Source organism: Labeo rohita, chromosome 21 (assembly GCF_022985175.1).
Source record: "Labeo rohita strain BAU-BD-2019 chromosome 21, IGBB_LRoh.1.0, whole genome shotgun sequence".
Lineage (NCBI taxonomy): Eukaryota > Metazoa > Chordata > Actinopteri > Cypriniformes > Cyprinidae > Labeo > Labeo rohita.
Window position 1 is genome coordinate 12,719,237 of NC_066889.1, and position 19,894 is coordinate 12,739,130.

Consider the following 19,894-nt stretch of genomic DNA (forward strand, 5'->3'; position numbering starts at 1 on the left):
CCTAACCGCGGAAAAGAATGATTAATCACGTGATATTTCTCAGCCCCTTCAAGGATTGTGTGCTGAATGTGCTGTCATAGCTTGGAAAGCAAATTTAGTCTGGGCTCTGAGAAAATAGCTGGGAGGCTCGTCGCCTCTAAGGAGGTCTCTAGAGCAGCTAGATCGGCCGTTCCCTGCCGGTCATCCATTTCAGGGCATCGAGCTAGCCGCTCTAAGTACACCAGATGTCAGTCTCAAGAGAATGATTCCCTTAGTAGACCATCTGGCAGCATCTGCCAACGTGTCTCAATGGGTCCTGCACACTGTAGAAGAGGCTACAGAATCCAGTTTGGTCCACCCATGGGTCTTCCCATCTCTGCTTATGGATCAATAGGTACACTCTCTTGAGGAAGGGGCCATCGAGGTGGTCCCTCCTCTCGCAGAGAGTTTGGGTTCTACAGCCGGTACCTTACTGTTCCAAAGAAGAATGAGGAGAGGTTGCGTCCTAGATCTGCGTCAGCTGAACCGCGTTGGCATGCGCCTCAGGTTCAGTATCCTGTGTCATGTCTCAGATTAGGTCCGAGGACTAGTCTGTCCCGACAGATCTGTAGGACACATACCTCCACTTTTCCATCCTTCATCAACACAGGAAGTTCCTAAGGTTCGCTTTGGGGGCAAAGTGTACCAGTATCGGGTTCTTCCGTCCAGCCTTGCACTCTCACCCCGCACTTTCACCAAGTGTGTGGATGCTGCTCTGGCTCCTCTGAGATTCCAGGGCATCCGCATACTGAACTATCAACGATTTGTTGATATTAGCTCATTCAGAGCAGGTGGCAGATCAACACTGAGATGTTGTTCTCGCTCACGTGAAAGAGCTGAGGTTGAGACTAAAACGCCAATAAAAGTGTGCTTCTCCACTGTGTGTCCTCCCAGACCTGAGATACTGCCATGTGTTGGTCCGCACCTACAATACATCGGTGGTCTCTTACATAAACCACCAGGGAGGTCTGTGTTCGCACCCCTTGTACAAGCTGGCGCACCAAATCCTTGTGTGGTCCCAAGGGAAACTCCTCTCGCTGAGAGCAGTGTACATCCTGGGACATCTCTATCAGGGAGCAAATGTCCTGTCAAGACAGGGGCCGAGGCCTGGGGAATGGAGACTCCAGTGGAGAATGGAATGGTGGTGGAGCTCATTTAGAGAGTGTTTGGCCAAGCTCAGGTGGACCTCTTTGTGACTCAGGAAATATCGTAATGTCCCCTCTGGTTCTCTCTGAGTCATCCAGCTCCTCTGGGGCTAGATGCCATGGTTCAGACATGGCCTAGACTATGTCTGTACACCTTTCCCCCGATAATTTTAATAATGATAATAACTAATTTTGCAGACCTACTCCATACCATACCATTTTTACCTAAATAAATGTTGGTATTTTTATTAGCAATTTTGGTTAGCAAACCCATTTATTCTGACAGCTGTGTATTTCATCTTCAGATGAAACCGACTCAGAGAGTTCTGCCCTGGGATATTTCATAACCCCCTGTGCTGCCACTCTACTTTATGCTGTTACCTCATACTTCCTCATCTGGTAGGGCCACAGCAGTGGTGTAAAGTATTTGAGTAAATAGACTTCATTACTGTACTTAAGTGCTTTTTTGGCTACTTTGTACTTGTACTGAGTATCAAAAATATAAGCAACTTTTACTCTCTACTCAACTACATTTTTGATTGAATATATGTACTCCTTACTCCACTACATTTGAACGAACACTTAAGCCGGCCTCACACTACAGGATTTTTAGCCTGATTTTCCCCCCGATTTTCCCCTCCCGAGAATCGGAGCAAAAATCTTGTCTAGCACCTCGATCGGTCCCGATGTTCGGCACGGATTATCTGCTAATGTGAGACATTCACAGATCGAATCTTGCACCTCCCGATCTGCTCTCACACAAATTGGGGCCGCCCCCGATCATATCAAACATGTTTGATATTCAGGATTTTAAATCGGGATGATCACAGCTATGATTACGTCAGTACTTTCACAACAGCCAATGCGCGACCGCAAAACAGCTGCTGTACGGTCCATTGGATGGTGGAGAGGGAGTAAACTGCATCTTATGTTTTTGTAGTAACACTGTCTGTATAATATGTTGAAAACATACCACAATCGCATGGAGCAAGGAAAGCAATGTGAGGACTGCAGCATAGAGCTGGCGAGGAAACGAGCAGCGTTTAACAAGATCAAGAGCCTACTTTACAAGCAAGGAGTACGATTTGAAATGCTGTACCTGGCTCGCCTTCGAGTGAGCTGTAACGGCGTGGAACAGATCTTCGATTCTCCTGAGACAGTGGAGTCGTTTTACCAAAAGAACTTTCCTAAATAATTCTGGGACTAATGGACTAACGTGCATTTCCATGATGAGTGGGTGAATTCTGCAGGTTTAAGCTGAGGTAAATAACTTTAAAACAGTTTTAAGATCTCTGAAAAGGAGTTAGCAGGGAATAGTCACATCCATTTTAGTTGTCTTTATGTTTGAGAGGAAGCTGACGGAGGTGAGGATAGTGTCACTGGAGAGATTTTACAGGGTGAGAATGTTCGGACAAAGATAACCGGTCAGCAGTAAAAACTTGACTGATGACATAGGACTTATTCGGATGCACTTTAGGAATGAGGGTGAAGGATACCATAGCTCCATTAAGAGTCTTAACATCCTGTCTAACAGTTCTCAGCTTCAGGCTCCTAGGTTTTCCTTTTAACTGAAATGCTTGGACAGCAGGGTGCAAGAGGACTGTTCTTTCAGACCCATCATCCAGTAAGGCATAAGTGTCTAAAGACTTATTTCTGTTTTGCAGGGTCACTTCAACTACCTTCGGTAGTACTTTATTGCAATCACTAGGATGGTCAAGATACAGATTCTGCACTTGCCTCTGGTTAATGGTGCATAGGATGCGTAGGTGTTTCCCGTTACACTGGCTGCAGCGTCCCACATCGCCAACAACGTTTCCGTTCCTTGATCCAGTTAATTCTCTGGTCTTTGGTGAGCTGGAGGAAATCACCACATTTACAGACATGATGTTCGGCAGAGTTACAATAGGCACACACTGGACAGCATTCAGATGAGGTGTTAGGGAGAAGCTGACCAGCTTTAAGTGGGGCAACTTGGGCTTTAGAGGAGGTCACATGTGAGGCGGTTTTGGAACCATGGAGTATGGCTGTACTTCTCAGTGGGTGAGGACAGGCTGAGGTGTTCTTTCCCTTCTGGGCTGACAACGGGCTTCTTGTTGCAGCCAGTTTGAAAAATCTAGGAGATTATAGGAAAGTGGACCTGCTGTACTCGAACTCATGCATCTCTTGAACTGGCAGAACTGCTCATGAGGAAGCTTCTCAAGAAGCCGCTCAACATGTGAACCACAGTTAAGTTCAGCAAGACCTTCAGAGCCCATGGACTGAAGGAGGCCCACTAATGCCTGAAGGGAATATTGGTCTAAGCCTCTACCATCACCTATGCGAATAGCAGGCATCTCCATTATAGCTCGGAGCTCCTTCAAGGCAAGTTGTCTAGGTTGACCATAATGCTCATCTAGGGCCCGTATAGCTTGAGTGTAAGGATCTGGGGCATAAACATAAGCCAACGCAAGTCTTCTCGCCTGGTTTACCTTTAGATGATCCAATAAAATGTGGTATTTATACTTCTCTGATTCTCCTGGATCTAACAAGTTGGATAGCGCCATCTTTAACATCAAGTACTGGCTTTCATCCTCCCTAGTGAGATCAGGAAAAAAAGGACCTTCTACCCTCCTATAGCTTGACTGCAGGGGGGTAGTTGGAGGAACTAGCTGACTTAAAGGGGGAGCAGATGTCAGGTGGTAAAACTGCACATTGCTTGTTGGCTAAACAGAGTAAGATGCAACACCAGGCAGTGGTTGACTTGGCAGTGTATAGGCTGGGTACATTGGGTTATATGAGGCTGGTACTTGAGATATAGCAGGAAACTGACTATGACTGAAAGGATGTGTGAGCTGCAAGGGCTGTGGCGCAGGTTGGGTAAGAGGGGCATGGCTTACAGGAGGAGGAGGAGAAGGAAGCTGCTGCTGAATTTGAAGAGGAGGGGGACTATGGTTACCTGTAGTCTGACAGGCTTGTAGTGTTACTACTGGTTGAGGATTTTGGGATGCAGCAGGAAACTGAATATGGCCAGGAGGATGCGTGAGCTGCAATGGCTGTGGCTTAGATGGGGTAGGAGGTGCACGGCTTACAGGAGAATGAAGCTGCTGCTGCGGTGGAAGAGGAGGAGTACTAGTTAAGCATACACTGCTGGATTCATTTACCCTGATTTCTTACTTCTATCAGTTGCTGTAATAGTGCAGTCTGAGCATCAGGAACAGGGGCTATTGGAGAAGCATATGGATGTTCAGCATCAAGGGTTCATGCTATTTCAGATAGGATGGTTGAGTGAGAGCGTGGAGAATGTGGAATGTCGTCCTGAGTGCCTCCCTCCATAGGCTGTTCTGGCCCCTGTAAATCATCCTCAGAGTCCTCTTTTCTCCAAGGTTGATAATGAGGACCAGTGCCAGGCATATCTGCAGAATGAAGAGGTTGTTGCATTTTTGCTGTAGATAGTGGCTGCAGACGATATTGCAGGATAAAAACATCATAACGTGCAGGGAGCTGAGCTTGGTGACGTGGGCGCTCATGCGGAGACAATGAGGGTGGGGAGTGACTCCACATATCCACTAATCATCATAAGTGATCTCCGGCTTGAAGGACCATGAAAAGGAGTTAGCAGGGAATGGTAAGGTAGCTAGCCAGTGGGGCTGTCGGTAAGAACAGAGGTCCAGTCTAGTCACATCCGTTTTAGTTGTCTTTATTAAACAATCAGCAAGGATTTGTGTATAGAAGGTGATTGGCCTGAGATTGGGTAGGCGGAGCTTGGACTTAACAGGGAACAGGGACACAAACTTCTCAACAATCTCATTTTATTTTAGTGTAATTGAGTTCAAGGAAAATTAGTCTGGGATATTATGAGTACTTCTGCTCTATTTTGATTGACGTTGGTCATGCATCTTTAATATATAAGTTTATGTGATGCATGTTAATTAAACTGTTAACGGTTAATGGTCATAAATGCCATACTTTCTGGGGGTTTTTCAGTGGCATCTTGGGGTGGAACTTTCGTATAACGTGTTAAATGTAATATTACCTTTCTGTTTGTTTCTTATCTACTTTTTTCTGCATTGTTTCTTTGAAATGAGCTTTAAGCTAGGTGTAAATTTAAGTTTTAGGAGTTGACGGTTTTACGTGATTATTCGGTGGTGTAAATGGATGTTCTGGCTTCTCTTCATGTTCAGAAAGATGAGCATCAGAGTCGTAAGTATATGTTAGAAACTCACCTTAGGATTTGTGATCAGATTAGATTACGTAAACCCTGGATTGGTCAAGTTTTTCATTCAATTTTAATAGTAAATCCTGAGGTACCGCTATTATAATACACAAGCGGATAAAATTTGTCTCACACAATGTAATTTCTGATCCGGGCGGGCGTTAAGTAATAGTTTCAGGTCTTCTGCACCAAACACCTGTCATATTAGCTAGTGTTTATGCCCCTAATTATGATAACCCCTCTTTCATGACTAAAATGTATTCCTGTTACGGCCAGCTCATTTCGACCGTACATAAAGTATACAAGTACACTTAAGAAATGACTTGCAAGATTTTATTAGTCTTCAAAATACAGATAAATTAATATAACAAAGTCTAAAGTTCAAAATCAAAAAGGAAAATCATAATCCAGGTGGGGAGGAGGAAAGGTTGATATAGGCTGTAAAATAAAGGTTGGCAACAAATGACTTCTCCAGAGGGTGTCGGTCCCCTGGACAAAGTGAAAAAGAGTGGTGGAAGCCAATGTTTTATCCTCTCCATAATTAAGTGATGAACAGGTAACAGGGGTGTGCAATCTCCTGCGCTCTCCTGGAAGAACAACGCCACCAGCAGGCGAGCAAGTAGAACGCAGGGTCGTAACAATTCCCGCCTCCCAGATTTAGACACTCACCACCTTATTTTAGGCAGGGACCTTAATTGCACAATCAACCCAAATTTAGACCATTCACAGCCAAAGACATCAGCTCCTTCATCAATGTCTAGGACCTTCTCTTCTTTAATGGATCTTTAGGGGTGCGTAGATTCCTGGAGCTTTCTCATTCCAACTGCAAAAGACTTTTCTTTCTTTTCAAATGTCCATCATGTTTATTCACGTATTGACTATTTCTTTATAGACAAAGTTCTTTTGCAACAAGGCAGAATTTCTACTAAAACAGAAAACAAATAAATTCAGAGTTTGCTTTTTTTTTATTCTAATCTTTACAACTCAGAAAGCCGTTTGGACATTGCTGCTATTCATAGTTTTCTTTCTCAATTAGAAAAGATAAATCTAGATGCAGCCAGTAGCCTAGATGAGTTGAACCTGGCTAAAAGTGAGTGTTTTCCCATAAATGAGCTGGCAAAACGTATTCCCCGCGGCTATGCTTCCCTTTCGTATGTCTTTTGTTGGTTTTCGTTACTTAGGGGTATATATATCAAACTCATTTAAGTCATTGCATAAAGAAAATTGTACAAAATTAATGGACCGTATTAAAGTAGATCTTCAGCGTTGGAATAATCTTCCATTATCGTTAGTAGGCAGGATTGAATCAATTAATGAATATCCTACCACGTATGCTTTTTGTTTCAGACTTTTCCCATTTTTCTCCCCAAATCTTTTTTTAGGACATTTGATGCCATTATATCCTCATATATCTGGGCTGGTAAACCCCCACATGTTTCAAAGTAAACTCTTCAAAGAACCAAACAGGTCCAAATTTTCTTTTTTATTACTGGGCAGCTAATATCCAGAAAATACATTCATGGTGTAAGTCCTCGGATATTAATTGGTGTATGATAGAAGCTAATTCCTGCATATCATCTTCTCTATCTGCATTAGTTTTTGACCCTAATTTGCGACGTCCCTCTAAATACACCACTAATCCAATTGTGCTTTCCTCACTTAAAATTTGGAAGCAGTTTCGACATCACTTTAGATTAAAAACACTGTCCACTTGCGCACCTATCTGTGGCAATCATCATTTTGTGCCTTCTACTTTGGACTCAACCTTTATACAGCTTAGGGAGAAGGGTTTAGTACTGTTTGATGATTTGTTCTTTGACCACACATTTGTGTTATTCAAAGATTTGTTGAGTAGATTTAATATCTCCAAATCCAATTTATTCCGTTATTTTCAATTACACAATTTTGCTAAAGCATATTTTGCTACATTCTCCCATCAGCCAAAGAAAACTTTAACTGAAGATATTTTTTCACTTCCAAAGTCTCATAACTGCATTGCCTCTATCTATGATCTGCTTTGATCTTCACAGTTCCCTCCTCTTTTTGCACTTAAGGGGACCTGGGAGAGGGAGTTAGGACTGGAACTTGATGAGGAGCTGTGAAATAATGTTTTAGCTAAAATCAACTCTGTCTGTATTTGTGCTCGTTTGAGTCTTATTCAGTTTAAAGTTGTTCATAGAGTTCATTTTACCAAAGTAAAATTGAAAAAAACTTTCTTTAACAGAAGAGGACAGGTGTAATAGATGCTCGTTGTCCCCGGCAAATCATACTCATACATTTTACACGTGTCCTAAACTGAATTCTTTCTGGTCGTCTGGTCATTTAAAGTGAAGTTAGCCCAAATGTTTCCTGGTACTAGCTTGTGCAATAGATGTCAGTGTGCTGAGGGTACTTTAATCCACATGTTCTGGACATGTCCCAAACTTGAGCATTTCTGGCAGTCAATATTTAACTTTCTGTGGTTCTTCAGTACAGATTAGAGCCAGAACCACTTGTGGCGTTGTTTAGAGTCGCTCCAGAGGAGTCACTGTTTTTAGCATCAAAGTATAACATTCTTGCCTTCTCTTCTTTGTTAGCACGTAGAGCCATTCTACTAAAGATCCTCTCCCACCTACACACATTCAGTGGATTAGAGAAATGATGTCTTGTCTCTACCTAGAAAAGACTAGGTACTCATTAAGAGGATCGGAAAACAGTTCTTCAAGGTGTGGCGCCCTTTCTTTGATTATGTCGACGCTTTTAAATAATGCCCTATTATTGATTTTAATTTGTTTACTTTAATGTATTGTATTGTATATATTTTTTTCTTTTCTCTCTTATCCGAGTATATGTATTGGATTTTTGGCTAATGTAGACGTGTGTGTATATAGATGTGTATTTATGTATGTATTTTATTATTTATATATATATTTTTTCTTTAAGCCTGTAATTCCTTTTTAAATTAATGGACAGCATGAACGCTACTTTGGGGATGTGTGGGTAAGGGTTGGGAGATTGCCAAATGTGATATATTGAAAAAAATATATATATATGTATTAAAATATTAAAACCAAAATTGCAAAATTGTGCAAACGCTTCACCTTCAACCTGTGGGAAATTGCAGATACCCCAGTCAGGAACAGGTTAGATTTGCTGATGCCTTGTGTAATTCTGTGGTTTTGACATGAATTGTCCTTTTTATGTCCAAACAAACTTAGATCATATGCACAACGGTCCAAGTCCACTTCCAGAACAACAATTCACAAATAATTTGCTCACCCCCTTGTCATCCAAGATGTTCATGTCTTTCTGTCTTCAGTCGTGAAGAAATTATGATTTTTGAGGAAAGCATTTCAGGACTTTTCTTCACTGCTGCCCCGATTTTGAACTTCCAAAATGTAGTTTAAATGCAGCTTCAAAGGGCTCTAAGCGATCCCAGCCGAGGAAGAAGGGTCTTATCTAGCGAAACGATCTGCCATTTTTAAAAAAAAAAAAAGTTGTATACTTTTTAAGCACAAAAGCTCGTGTACCACAGGCTCTGGGATGTGCGTTCACGACGCTACGTACTATTGAATCACGTCGAAAGGTCACGCGGAACGTAGGCGGAACTACAGACTCAGTGTTTACAAAGCGAACGTGCAAAGACTAAGAAAGTGCTAGTAAGTCAAATGCTGTTTACAAACAAAAAGGTACGATTTTGAACTTGCAGGAGAAAATAAGATGGAGTTTTTCGCCATTCTCTGCCTTTTTGAGACGGAGTACAGAGACAATGAACTTAGACATGATTCGTGGTAGTGATGGGAAGTTCGGATCATTTTACTGACCATGACCTTTGAGTCTCATTCAGCAAAATGAACAAATCTTTTTTCAAATCATTTTGTTCATTTCATTCATTTTATCAAAATATAATTAAAATGTTCCGTTAAATATAATTAAAATGTTACGTGTTACTTCCCTAACACATCTACTGCTTACACAAACGTTGCTATAAGAAAGAGAAAAGATTAATTCATTGTTTACCTGGGTCTTTAGTCTATGATTAGCTCACCTCACCTCTTATCTGACAAGTTTTCGAGTTCGAGTTGTTCATTCATCACGTGACAGCCCCATAAAATGAACGAACGACTCAAAGAATCTGAAGACTCGAAACAGTTGAACTAATTCCAGTACAGAACCTAATAGGATGTTGCGCATGCGCGACTGAACGAATCACTCCCCCGAGACGACTCGTTCTTCCCAAGTCACATTAAAGATTTGTTCAAAATGACCCATCACTAATTCGTAGCATTGTGGATGCGCATACCAAAGTCTGTGCTACACAAGCTTTTGTGCTTGTAAAGTATACAAATTTTTATTTTTCGAAAAAAATTACTGATCGTTTCACTTGATAAGACCCTTATCTGCTGGGATCATTTAGAGCCCTTTGAAGCTGCATTTAAACTACATTTTGGAAGTTCAAAATCTGGGCTTTTTTTGAACCTTAAATTGCGTAAACACATTGCATTACACCAAATACACAAAATAATGTTCTTTTTAGGAATGTCATATGACCCCTTTGAACGTTTCACTGTACATTGCTATTCTTGTCATGCAGTTGTTGCTTACACATTACATCTGCACTTTATTAGAAAACCCTCACTAATACTCAGTGATTTGATTCTTAATTGTCCATCTGACAGTACAATTAAAATGTGAACTTTTAATAAACTTGTTGCTAAAGTAAATGTAAATGTCCATCTGACTAGTAAAAGTAAAAAGTATGATTCAGCAAATTTATTAAAATAATTTACAACAACTGCAAACAACTAAAGAATTGTGATTTTTATCTCAACATGTTGCTTGTTATGATGCATAAATCTCAATTTTGACAGCAAAAAGAGATGCATGTGCAAAAACAATAATGTCCATAATTCTGATTTCTATTAAAGGGGTCATCGGATGCTAAGTTCAACTTTTACATGTTGTTTGAACATTAATGTGTGTTGTCAGTGTATGTACAAATCTACCCCATAATGATAAAAATCCATGCAGTGGTTTTTAATTAATCTGTAAAAATAATACCCCCTTTTTCAAATCGAGCCGTTCTCAGATGCCTGTCGGTGTGGCGTCACACCCACAGAGGCCGCTCCCATGCTAGTTGATTGACATGAGCGTTTTACCTCAGATCAGTTGTAACAGTCCGCCCTCTATTGTTTCAATGCCGGAGCAGGGATGTAGTTTAGACAAGAATATCTCCGATTGAGTGATTGAGGTGTTGAGGTGATTACGTTTGTTTGTGAATGGAATGCACCTCCCGACCTACGTATATCCATCTATGTTCCATATCCATTCATGATCCAGCTTCACTTACAGCAGAAGTGAGTATAAGGGTTTTTTTATGAATCTTTGCGATCGCCTTTTCTAATAATGTGCTAGTTAGCAAGTTTAGCAGCTAAACATGGTTAAATGTGGCTAAAGTAAACAGACTCGTCTCTCCACAGAGAGAAGAGAGGGACGGGGCGAGGAGAGCTCATTAACATTTAAAGCAGCCTCGACCAGAATGAGATGATTTTTGCAGAGCTGATTTTGGCAAGGTAAATAGTGTGTTGTTTTACACAACTGTTGAGAATTTTTAACCAAAGTATATTATAGACTTTTCATTAAGACCCTGAAGAATCATATCAACTTGTGGTGAATGGGCATCTGATGACCCCTTTAATATAGCCTACATATGGTTAGTATCAATATCAAAGGCTATATGTAGCTCTGCTTGACACATTTTGTAGCAGGGGGTCCCTGCTCCATGTCTCAAGGGGGTCCTTAGAGTATTTCACTGTAACAATCAGCTTTACAATGCAAGAAAATTATTGTCATCAAGACTATGTATGTGCACAGTTTCACACACTGTTTTAAGATGGTCATAGACCATCATTTTTTATGTTGGATGTAATCTTCATATTATCCGGTATGCTTTGGCTCTACAACAGCAGGTTTAGTAACATACTGTACGACTTGCTATTATCATTCTCAAGATATATATGGAAATAAAATGCGATTGTAAAGAAACTGAACTAATGAAACTTCCCTTCCTACCAGTGGTTGGATATATAGTACAGATAGTCCTGCACCAACATAGACATAACATTGTAAAACATGCAGTAAAACATGAAAGACTGTTGATAATAAAGTGGATAACAAAGACCAGTTTGTGGCATAAAATCGAAAAAATTAATCAGAAAACAAAGCAGTGTTTTATCAAACAGCATTCGCACAGTTTCAGTCTGCTAAAACATTCACAAGAATGTAAGAGGGTTTCCTATGGTGTCCTTTTCTAGATGTTCTTTAAGAAAAGAGCGTATTTTTTCACTGAAAAGATTTGAATGGTAATCTCTGGAGTCTGCCACCGAAGTGTGTCTACTTTTTTCCTTGCAGATGTCCTTCGCTCCCCAACTTATGACACCAACCTATCAAAGATTTTACAGATATCATAAAAGTTCCTACTTCTCAGATTCTCTCTTTAATTTTTTTTTTTTTTTTTTTTTTGTAATATATAACCCATCACACACAAGACTTTAGAGCCAAATTATTAACTCTGTTTTCAAAGGGAAATTGAAAATCTCACCTGAATCACTCGACCTTTTTTATTCAGATAAGTGGCTCCACCTGATTCACCTGTTACAAAATGGCATACAGACACTGTATAAAGAGCTGTATCAATTATTTCAGATCTCTAGTGATTAAAATGTTATTAACACAAGATCTAAATCAAACATACCTTTGCAGGCAACATCATCTGTTTCTGGTTCAGTACCACCACTGCACAGAAAATTGTCTGTAACTACTTCCCTGGCATTTTCCACATTGATTCCTTTTGCTTTTTTCGCATCTTCAACACAAGCATCCCGCTAAAGAAAAAGTACAAGAAGTGTTCTTAGCTTGTTGATAACTGAAATGTTTTTTTTTTAATTATTCAATAAGAGATTCAAATGATATTAATGTTAATGTTAATATTGAATGCCAAAAAGATTATTCAAGCGCTAGCAAATGGTGCAGAAATTTACAACACTTTATGGACCCCTTAAATCAAATGTAAAGTTTTGTTGCGTTTAGCTGATTTGTATGTTTGTGTAATTCTAAATGTTGGCAAATGAACATTTTACTTTATATCACTATAAAAGAGGTCTAACATCTCAAACAGATAGTCTGCATAATCAATATAAATTAAGCTTTTCAAACTACAGTAAGATAAGAAATAAGAAAAATCATTACATATTTTCCAAGCTTGATTGTGATGCGTTTTATTGTTTTTGGACTATTATCAGTATCCATATCAGATGTGAAAGCAGCTTCCACAAGCTCGTTGCTCATTAGTATTTCCTCTGTAACAAATGCATAGAGGATAAAGCAATATCACATGTTTAGTTATTGTATAAAAGCAATATCACATGTTTAATATAATTTGATTCCTAGTGCTGATATGGGACCTTACCATGTTTCCTGCATGTCCCTTCACTTTCTGAAAGTTTCAGAGCTGCATTGGTTTCTTTAGTGCATGGGATGCAGATTGGTCTGTAGAGAAATACACATGATGTTGTTTTTATTAGCTCAGTTTTCTTTACATTCTTAATAAAGTAACATCAACATATTGAAGATCTGTGCTCCTCACCGTGCATTAGTAGTCATCTTAACAGGTTTTTCTAGCTGTATAAGAGCTACATCAAATTCGTAATATTCCTGTATTCCCATATGCTTTTTTGCGGTGATGTTATATTTAGGATGAAGTACATATTGTTTCACTTTTACAACTGCAAAAGGAAATGTAAACATCATTAATAAAAATTTACCATGTAACATGTTTTTCTGAAAATATGGACATATCAGGACATACCCAGGTCTTTTTCCAGTTTAACTAGTATGTTATCAGGTGTGTCTCCCTCGTTGAAGCAGTGAGCCGCTGTCAAGATGTAACTTGAGGTAACTAATGACCCCATGCAATTGGAACCTTTTCGACGCTACATGAAGAGCAGAGAAGACTGATGTTCATACGGATGACATGGTTCAGCTTTTTAGCCATAACATGCATGTTTCTTCTTTTTGTGGAGAAAATGTTTTCTTTAACTTAACTGAGTTATATATGTATATACATCATAAAATGTTTTGCTCACAGCAATATTAATCTGCGCCAACCAGGGAAATGCACGCCGTTTATTTTCCAAGCCTTCCCACACAATTCCACACAATCCTACACTGGTGCTCTCATCTATGTAAAGGAGGGAGGTACAAAGGGTTAATAATATTGACAACCACAAAAATATAGCTGCAAGCAGCGATTACCGGGGTTCAAGCGCTTTAAGGCATTTAAGCACACACATATAAAAAATACATTACATATTATTTAGCAAGCCTGTAACCACCTATATCAATGATTTGAAAAAGGCAAATACAGGTCATTTAACACAAAAATATGATAATTTGTTATCGTTTATGACTGTTATAGTGGCAGCTGCAGTCTGATTTTCTTAAAACTTTGCATGCTTGTTTAGAATCACTTGCTTTGCCTTAGCAGGTTTTGCTAAGTTTTGAGTGTCCGTGTAGGCTTTTGGGTATATTTGGACAGTCACCTTTTCTAAACGACCAGATTATAGATTCCCAAAGGACAAATTTCAACATTTTTTTTTATAATTATTGACCCAGAAGGTCAAGAGAATTGCACTACAGTGTTTGTTTTTTCCAGACTAAGCGAAAAACCTAGGACTAGTTTGCAAAAGTAGGTTTTTCACATTTTCTTAAGCATTTAACTAACCGTTTGTTTGACAGCAGTGGTTCTAGAGGCAAAGTTGCTCAGAATGAGGAGGTCTAACATATGATACAAATATCATGCATATGTGTGAAAAACTACCCAACATACTATCAATTGTATTTCATACTTTTGATCACTGTAGCACCCCCCGTCAGGTGGACTGGGGCAAGCCTTGGTGATGTTGACAGTGTGAGTACTACCATCCCTCCAAGTTTTACATGGAGATTTCTGATCCTTGGTCACTCTAACAATTACAATAGGGTTTTAGCGCTTGCCTTGAACCCCTAAATATAACTGCAAGCCGCAATCAAGGGCCCATGCACAACAGAGGTCAAATTACGAGCTAAGATGCTTAGTAAAGACCAGGGTTCTCCAACCCTGTTCCTGGAGAGCTACCTTCCTGCAGACTTATGCTGCGTTCACACTATGTCGCAATTACCGTAATTCCGAGATAACAACGTGACATTTTACTCATAGCTCTCCATGTCCTTGGAGTTAGCACCTACTGTAAGTAGCGCCAAAATGAGCCTGGCAGCCAGCCCTGGTCTATGCTGTAAAAAACAACCCCACAATTTGTTGAGTAAACTTAAAATAATTTGTTACCCTGCTGTCTTAAAATTTTAAGTTTAGTCAACTCAAATAAGTTTAGTCAACTTGAAATGTTGAGTTGTACTAAGCGACAACTTAGATATTTGAGTTGACAACAAAAATGTGGTTTGTTAAACTTAAAAGCTGGATAAGTTACCCAGCTGCCTTAAAATTTTAAGTTGAATGAACTGAAATATCTGAGTTGTCACTTAGTACAACTTGACATTTCAGTTTGACTAAACTTTTTTGAGTTGACTGAACTTAAAATTCAGTTGGATAACTAAATTATTTTAAGTTGACTCAACAAATATTTTTTTTACAGTGTAGGATGAGTTCGAAAATGTAGATTTTTCACAAAATTCTAAATTACCAAGAAATAAGACGCTTCTAGATGTTACAGTTCAAAAGATATTTGCAGAAACATGAGTGCAAATTTGGCCTATTGGTGGCACTAGAGTTTGAGTTAGAGACTCCAAATTCGCTATGATTAATATAGAGACTGTCCTGTATCTATGTGCCAAATTTATAACTTTCCCGCAAGTGCTTCTATGGGTTGCCATAGATTTAGAGTGAAAGAAGAAGAAGAAGAAACTTTGAGATATCTGAGGTGATTAAATAAGTACAGAAATTTCACTTCTGTGTAAAGTAGAGATACAGTACCAATCATGTCGTCAAACATCTCTTGCACTGTTGTCAAGTCTTTAAGCTTAAAGAAAAATTTTTCTTGGTCCCTCTGTGACACTAAGTCATTTATGTCTTCTTGATTCACATCAGTTCCAACTCCAAATAAATAAAGATCTGGAAAGAGAGGACACATCCATATCAATATAAAAATCAGTAATAAAGACTTCTAAACAATTATGTGTATTTTTTGTTCCTGGCGATAATGCTTGTTAATGAAACACTTTTAAAAAACAATTATTTTCCAAACAGTTTGATTTAAAATGTAATTATGATAAATAAAATTCATTGCTCACCAAGTTTCTTATCTTGGCTTGGATCATTTTTGGTGACAAGATGTTTAATCTGGTCCACTTTAGGTTTGGGATTCCCCCCCATGTTTGCCTGACCTTTGAAGCAAGATGAGATCAGTTAGAGTCAATATTTGCTTCAAAATGTGTCTCTATTCTAATTTGTAATACTGTGCTCTGGGCATTTATTAATATATTAATTTATTTGTTCTGATAAAGAACTTAAACTGATTAAGCACAAAATAAATTTGTATATACTAAATTGTATGTAAATACTGATACCATCAGTGAACAATATGATGATGTGTTGGGTCTCATTGAAGGCCGCTGCATTGTTGACCTTCTCTATTTGCATGCTCTCATAAATCTCTGAATAGACTTTGGCGATATTGGTACCTGTTTTACCGCCTTTACCTGTTTTTCACATCAGAATATTACAGTCAGCAGAGAAACATTTTCTGATTGAAACAACAGATAAAATCTAAATAAAATGAATCAAAATTAGAACATGAAATGGGATTTTTTTTAAAAAAAGAATGTAAGATTTGTTTCATTATTACTATTTTTCGACAGCAGTGACTAAATGTATTTTCCTCAAATTAGACTTAAATATACCATTTTTGCTTTGTACATTATTCTGTAATAATGAGCTCTAAAAAAATCTAATTGTATACAATAAGACTCAAAAAGAGACATTCAAACAAAATACTTACTGTCATAAGTAAATTTGTCCAGGTCTTCAAAAATTCTCTCTAGGCTTCTTTCATTTTTATTAAGTTTGAAGTTCCTCATTTGGATTATTGGTGTAACATCTGTAGCAAATATCAGGATCTCATAGTTTGGGGAGACCGGGTAATAACTAATCTTTTGGAAAAGAGCATTAAAATCAAAGATAGAAGCAAATTAAAATGCTGGATTTCAGTGCAGTTAATGTTTCCATTATGTGAAACAGGATATTGTCACGTTTCCTTTGTGTTTTGAGTTGTGTCTTCATTGTGTTTTTCCCCTGACCTAGTTTTGCCGTGTTTCCTAATTCTTATTGTTCACCTGTTCCTTGCTAATTATCCTCATTAGTCCCTCGTTTTGGTTAGTACTTATAGCCCTGCCCTTCCGTAGTTTCTTTGTTCTGTCTCTGTTGTGATTTTAAGCAGTTGTTTTTCCTTGGCTATCTGGATTTATTAAATATTATTCGCTTGTACTTTCTGCCTCCTTCGTGTTTTTCACCCAGACAACGCGTTACAGATATTCACTAAGATGCAGCAAGTATGCACTGGATTATGTGAGACTACGCCCACAATGATGTGGAGGTTAAAAGTCAAATTCACTCTTGAGAGCATTTCAGTGTATCACATTGGTAATGCTTCATTTTCAAATATTGGTATTTATATTACAGAACCTTTAACATTAAAATGAACAGCAACTGAATAACTCCTTTTAGAAGCATTTTAAGAAAGGCTACACCAGTGGTCTTACAAATTCACTACAGAAACTTCTAGGGATTTTACAGTTGACATACCTTCTCTATAAGCAGTTTAATGGTGGTTTTTGCATTTTCAAAATCCTCTGGCTCTATGCTGTCAGATGCATCCACAGCAATGTAAATATCAAGTTTTCCGCCCTGATCCAAAGATATTCTCTTCCCCTGCTGATCTGAAAACAGAAAAAAACACTTTTTCATGTTGTTTGAACATTAATGTGTGTTGGCAGTGTATGTACAAATCTACCCTATAATGATAAAAATCCATGTAGTGTTTTTTAATTAATCTGTAAAAATAATATCCCCTCTTTCAAATCGAGCCATTCTCAGATGCCTGTTGTTGTGGTGTCACAGCGACAGAGGACACTCCCACGATAGTTGATTGACATGAGCGTCTTACCTCAGATCAGCTGTCACAGTCAGACCTCTTTGTTTAGATGCCGGAGCAAGGATGTAAATTAGACAAGAATATCTCCGATTGAGCGATTGAGGTGTTGTGTTGCTGGATGTAATAATGAACATAGTGGTCGTTATTTACTCCCGACATCTGAGCCGCTGAAGATGCAGTAGATTACGTGTGTTTGTAAAGGGAATGCGCCTCCCGATCTACATATATCCGTCTATGTTTGCGAGAATCATTCATGATCCAGCTTCACTTACAGCAAAAGTGAGTACTGTATAAGGGTTTTTTTTTTATGAATCTTTGCGATCGCCTTTCCTAATAATGTGCTAGTTAGCAAGTTTAGCAGCTAAATGTGGCTAAAGTAAACAATCTCTCCGAGCAGCTTGTCACTCCACAGAGAGAAGAGAGGGGCGGGGCGAGCAGAGCTCATTTGCATTTAAAGCAGTCTCGACCAGAATGAGATGATTTTTGCAGAGCTGATTTTGGCAAGGTAAAAAGGGTGTTGTTTTACACAACCATTAAGAATTTTTAACCAAAGTATATTATAGACTTTTCATTAAGACCCTAAAGAATCATATCAACTTGTGGAAAATGGACATCCGATGACCCCTTTAAAAAAATGTGTGTGTATGATTAATACTTTAAGTCACGCAAACATACCATCTTGTTCAAACTGCTGAGAAACCGCTAGATTTGACTTTAGAGAACTGCTGAAAGCTTCTGATGCTTCCTCTGCGGTGTCGTATGTGAAATCAGCTGTAAAGTATTAACAACAACAAAATTATAGGTGCATTATCCAGAAAAGGCACTTTTCATTAGCTAAATCTTACAACAGCATGTACTACAAAACACATGATTTTGATAGGTATTTGAACACTCACCATAACACTGTGGCTCTGTTCCTGACCACTGGCCACCATCCTGACACACTCGCACTTTGGAACCAATCAAGGTCAATGGTCTCTCGCAGCGGTACGTGACTTTGTCGTCTATGTTAAATATGTTTCCTTCTCGACCGCTACCAGGGGGAACACCAGGATCAGGACAGTGATCAGCTGTGAGACAGTAATAATTAGACAAACGGAAGTGAAGATCTATGGACCTACAATTCAGTTTAAATCAGACTAGCTCTGCCGTGTGTTTATGAATTTACAAAGTAATAGCGATTACTCACAGTCACGTCCACAAATTGGTGTGCTTCCACTCCACTTCCCATTAGGCTTGCAAACACGGACCGCTGAGCCACGGAACATATAATCGGAATGACATGAGTAGGTGGTTGTGTCATTTACATAGTACTTGTCCTTAAATGGAATCACCTCTCCGTTTATGAAAACACGAGGATTGGGACATGTGATCTCTAGAATAAATGCATGAATAGTGCAGAAGAGTATAATAAAAATGAATAAGTCCAACATTTATTCAAGATATAATGACAGAAAATAATTCTTTGTTTCTTACTTTTGCACTCTGCAGGTTTTCTGATTTTGGGCTTTGGGTTCCATTGTTCACCCTGACAAAGACGTGACTGAACCGTTGGGTAATATTTATACGGACAGATGTATTTTAGAAGGCTCCCATGTGAATAGCCATTAGAAAGGACGAAGCTCCCTCCAGTAATGTTTAGATTCTCTTTAGGACATGAATTGTCGCTTTTGGACATGGAGGATGGAGCACCTATAGATTATTGAAGGCCATGAATAATATGACAAAAGTAACTTTTTGCCAATTGTTGATGTTCTATTTCCATAAATACATTTCAGAATGCATTTATCTTAAGCAAAAAGACCTACCTGCAATAAGAGGGCAAATCATTGCAAGCATTAACCATTTCAGCCGCTGCTTACACTCCATGCTGTTTATTCCAAGTCTTCAGCTGAGATAAAAAACACAGAAGCAAATGGACAGGGGGACATTTTTATAGCGGGGTCAGTAGGAGGATTTTATTTACATTCAGTGGTCAATGTTTAACCTCAAGTCAAATAAAGAAAATCAATTTCCCGGCAGACACAACAAAATAATTACCGTCAACCATAAATCATTGTATATTTAATAATTACAATAAAACCTAATTATGTTTAAACCTATATGACAACTGTCATGGATTCTTTTTACATTTTTCCCATCAAAATACAGATGTAGAAAACAGCAGTATTGTTAATAGAATTGGGTTATAGTTTGATCTTGGGTCCAGAGAGCAAATCAAACTCAAGGGGTCATCTGAGAACATTTTATTGCAATATCAAAACATTTACCCTCCTTTTTTAAAATCACTTGCCTCACACATTAACACCAGCTTACTGAATTCATATTTATTACACATTATTTATTATACATTAATA

The 19,894-nt window shown here is 38.7% G+C and overlaps 2 protein-coding genes across 2 annotated transcripts in view; both read right to left on the minus strand.

Moving 5' to 3' along the window:
* Nucleotides 1-19,424, minus strand: part of LOC127152807 (complement factor B) — a 30,222-nt gene extending 10,798 nt beyond the window's left edge. The window contains exon 1 of the mRNA XM_051093655.1: nucleotides 19,401-19,424. Coding sequence (XP_050949612.1) covers nucleotides 19,401-19,406 — 6 coding nt within the window. The 5' untranslated portion in view covers nucleotides 19,407-19,424. The remainder of the gene's footprint in view (nucleotides 1-19,400) is intronic.
* On the minus strand, nucleotides 10,093-19,463 carry LOC127152808 (complement factor B). Its single transcript, XM_051093656.1, has 18 exons — nucleotides 19,346-19,463; nucleotides 19,014-19,229; nucleotides 18,727-18,912; nucleotides 18,434-18,607; nucleotides 18,213-18,308; nucleotides 17,189-17,322; nucleotides 16,386-16,536; nucleotides 15,955-16,086; nucleotides 15,679-15,771; nucleotides 15,362-15,499; nucleotides 13,479-13,573; nucleotides 13,202-13,325; nucleotides 12,980-13,118; nucleotides 12,803-12,882; nucleotides 12,583-12,692; nucleotides 12,089-12,218; nucleotides 11,936-11,985; nucleotides 10,093-11,777 (listed from the first exon to the last, which is right to left on the minus strand). The coding sequence occupies exons 1-18, from the start codon at nucleotides 19,404-19,406 to the stop codon at nucleotides 11,607-11,609; spliced, it is 2,280 nt and encodes a 759-aa protein (XP_050949613.1). The 5' UTR covers nucleotides 19,407-19,463; the 3' UTR covers nucleotides 10,093-11,606.
* Nucleotides 19,464-19,894: the final 431 nt, after the last annotated feature.

What these genes read in the sequence shown, in the direction of transcription:
- LOC127152808 (XM_051093656.1), bottom strand. Translation starts at nt 19,406, where the DNA reads ATGGAGTGTAAGCAGCGGCTGAAATGGTTAATGCTTGCAATGATTTGC. An exon ending in TCAGCAGTTTGAACAAGATG is followed by an intron (nt 17,323 to 18,212) that starts GTATGTTTGCGT and finishes TTCTGTTTTCAG; the next exon opens with ATCAGCAGGGGAAGAGAATA. An exon ending in CAATCAAGCTTGGAAAATAT is followed by an intron (nt 12,219 to 12,582) that starts GTAATGATTTTT and finishes CTTTTTCTTTAG; the next exon opens with CGGGATGCTTGTGTTGAAGA.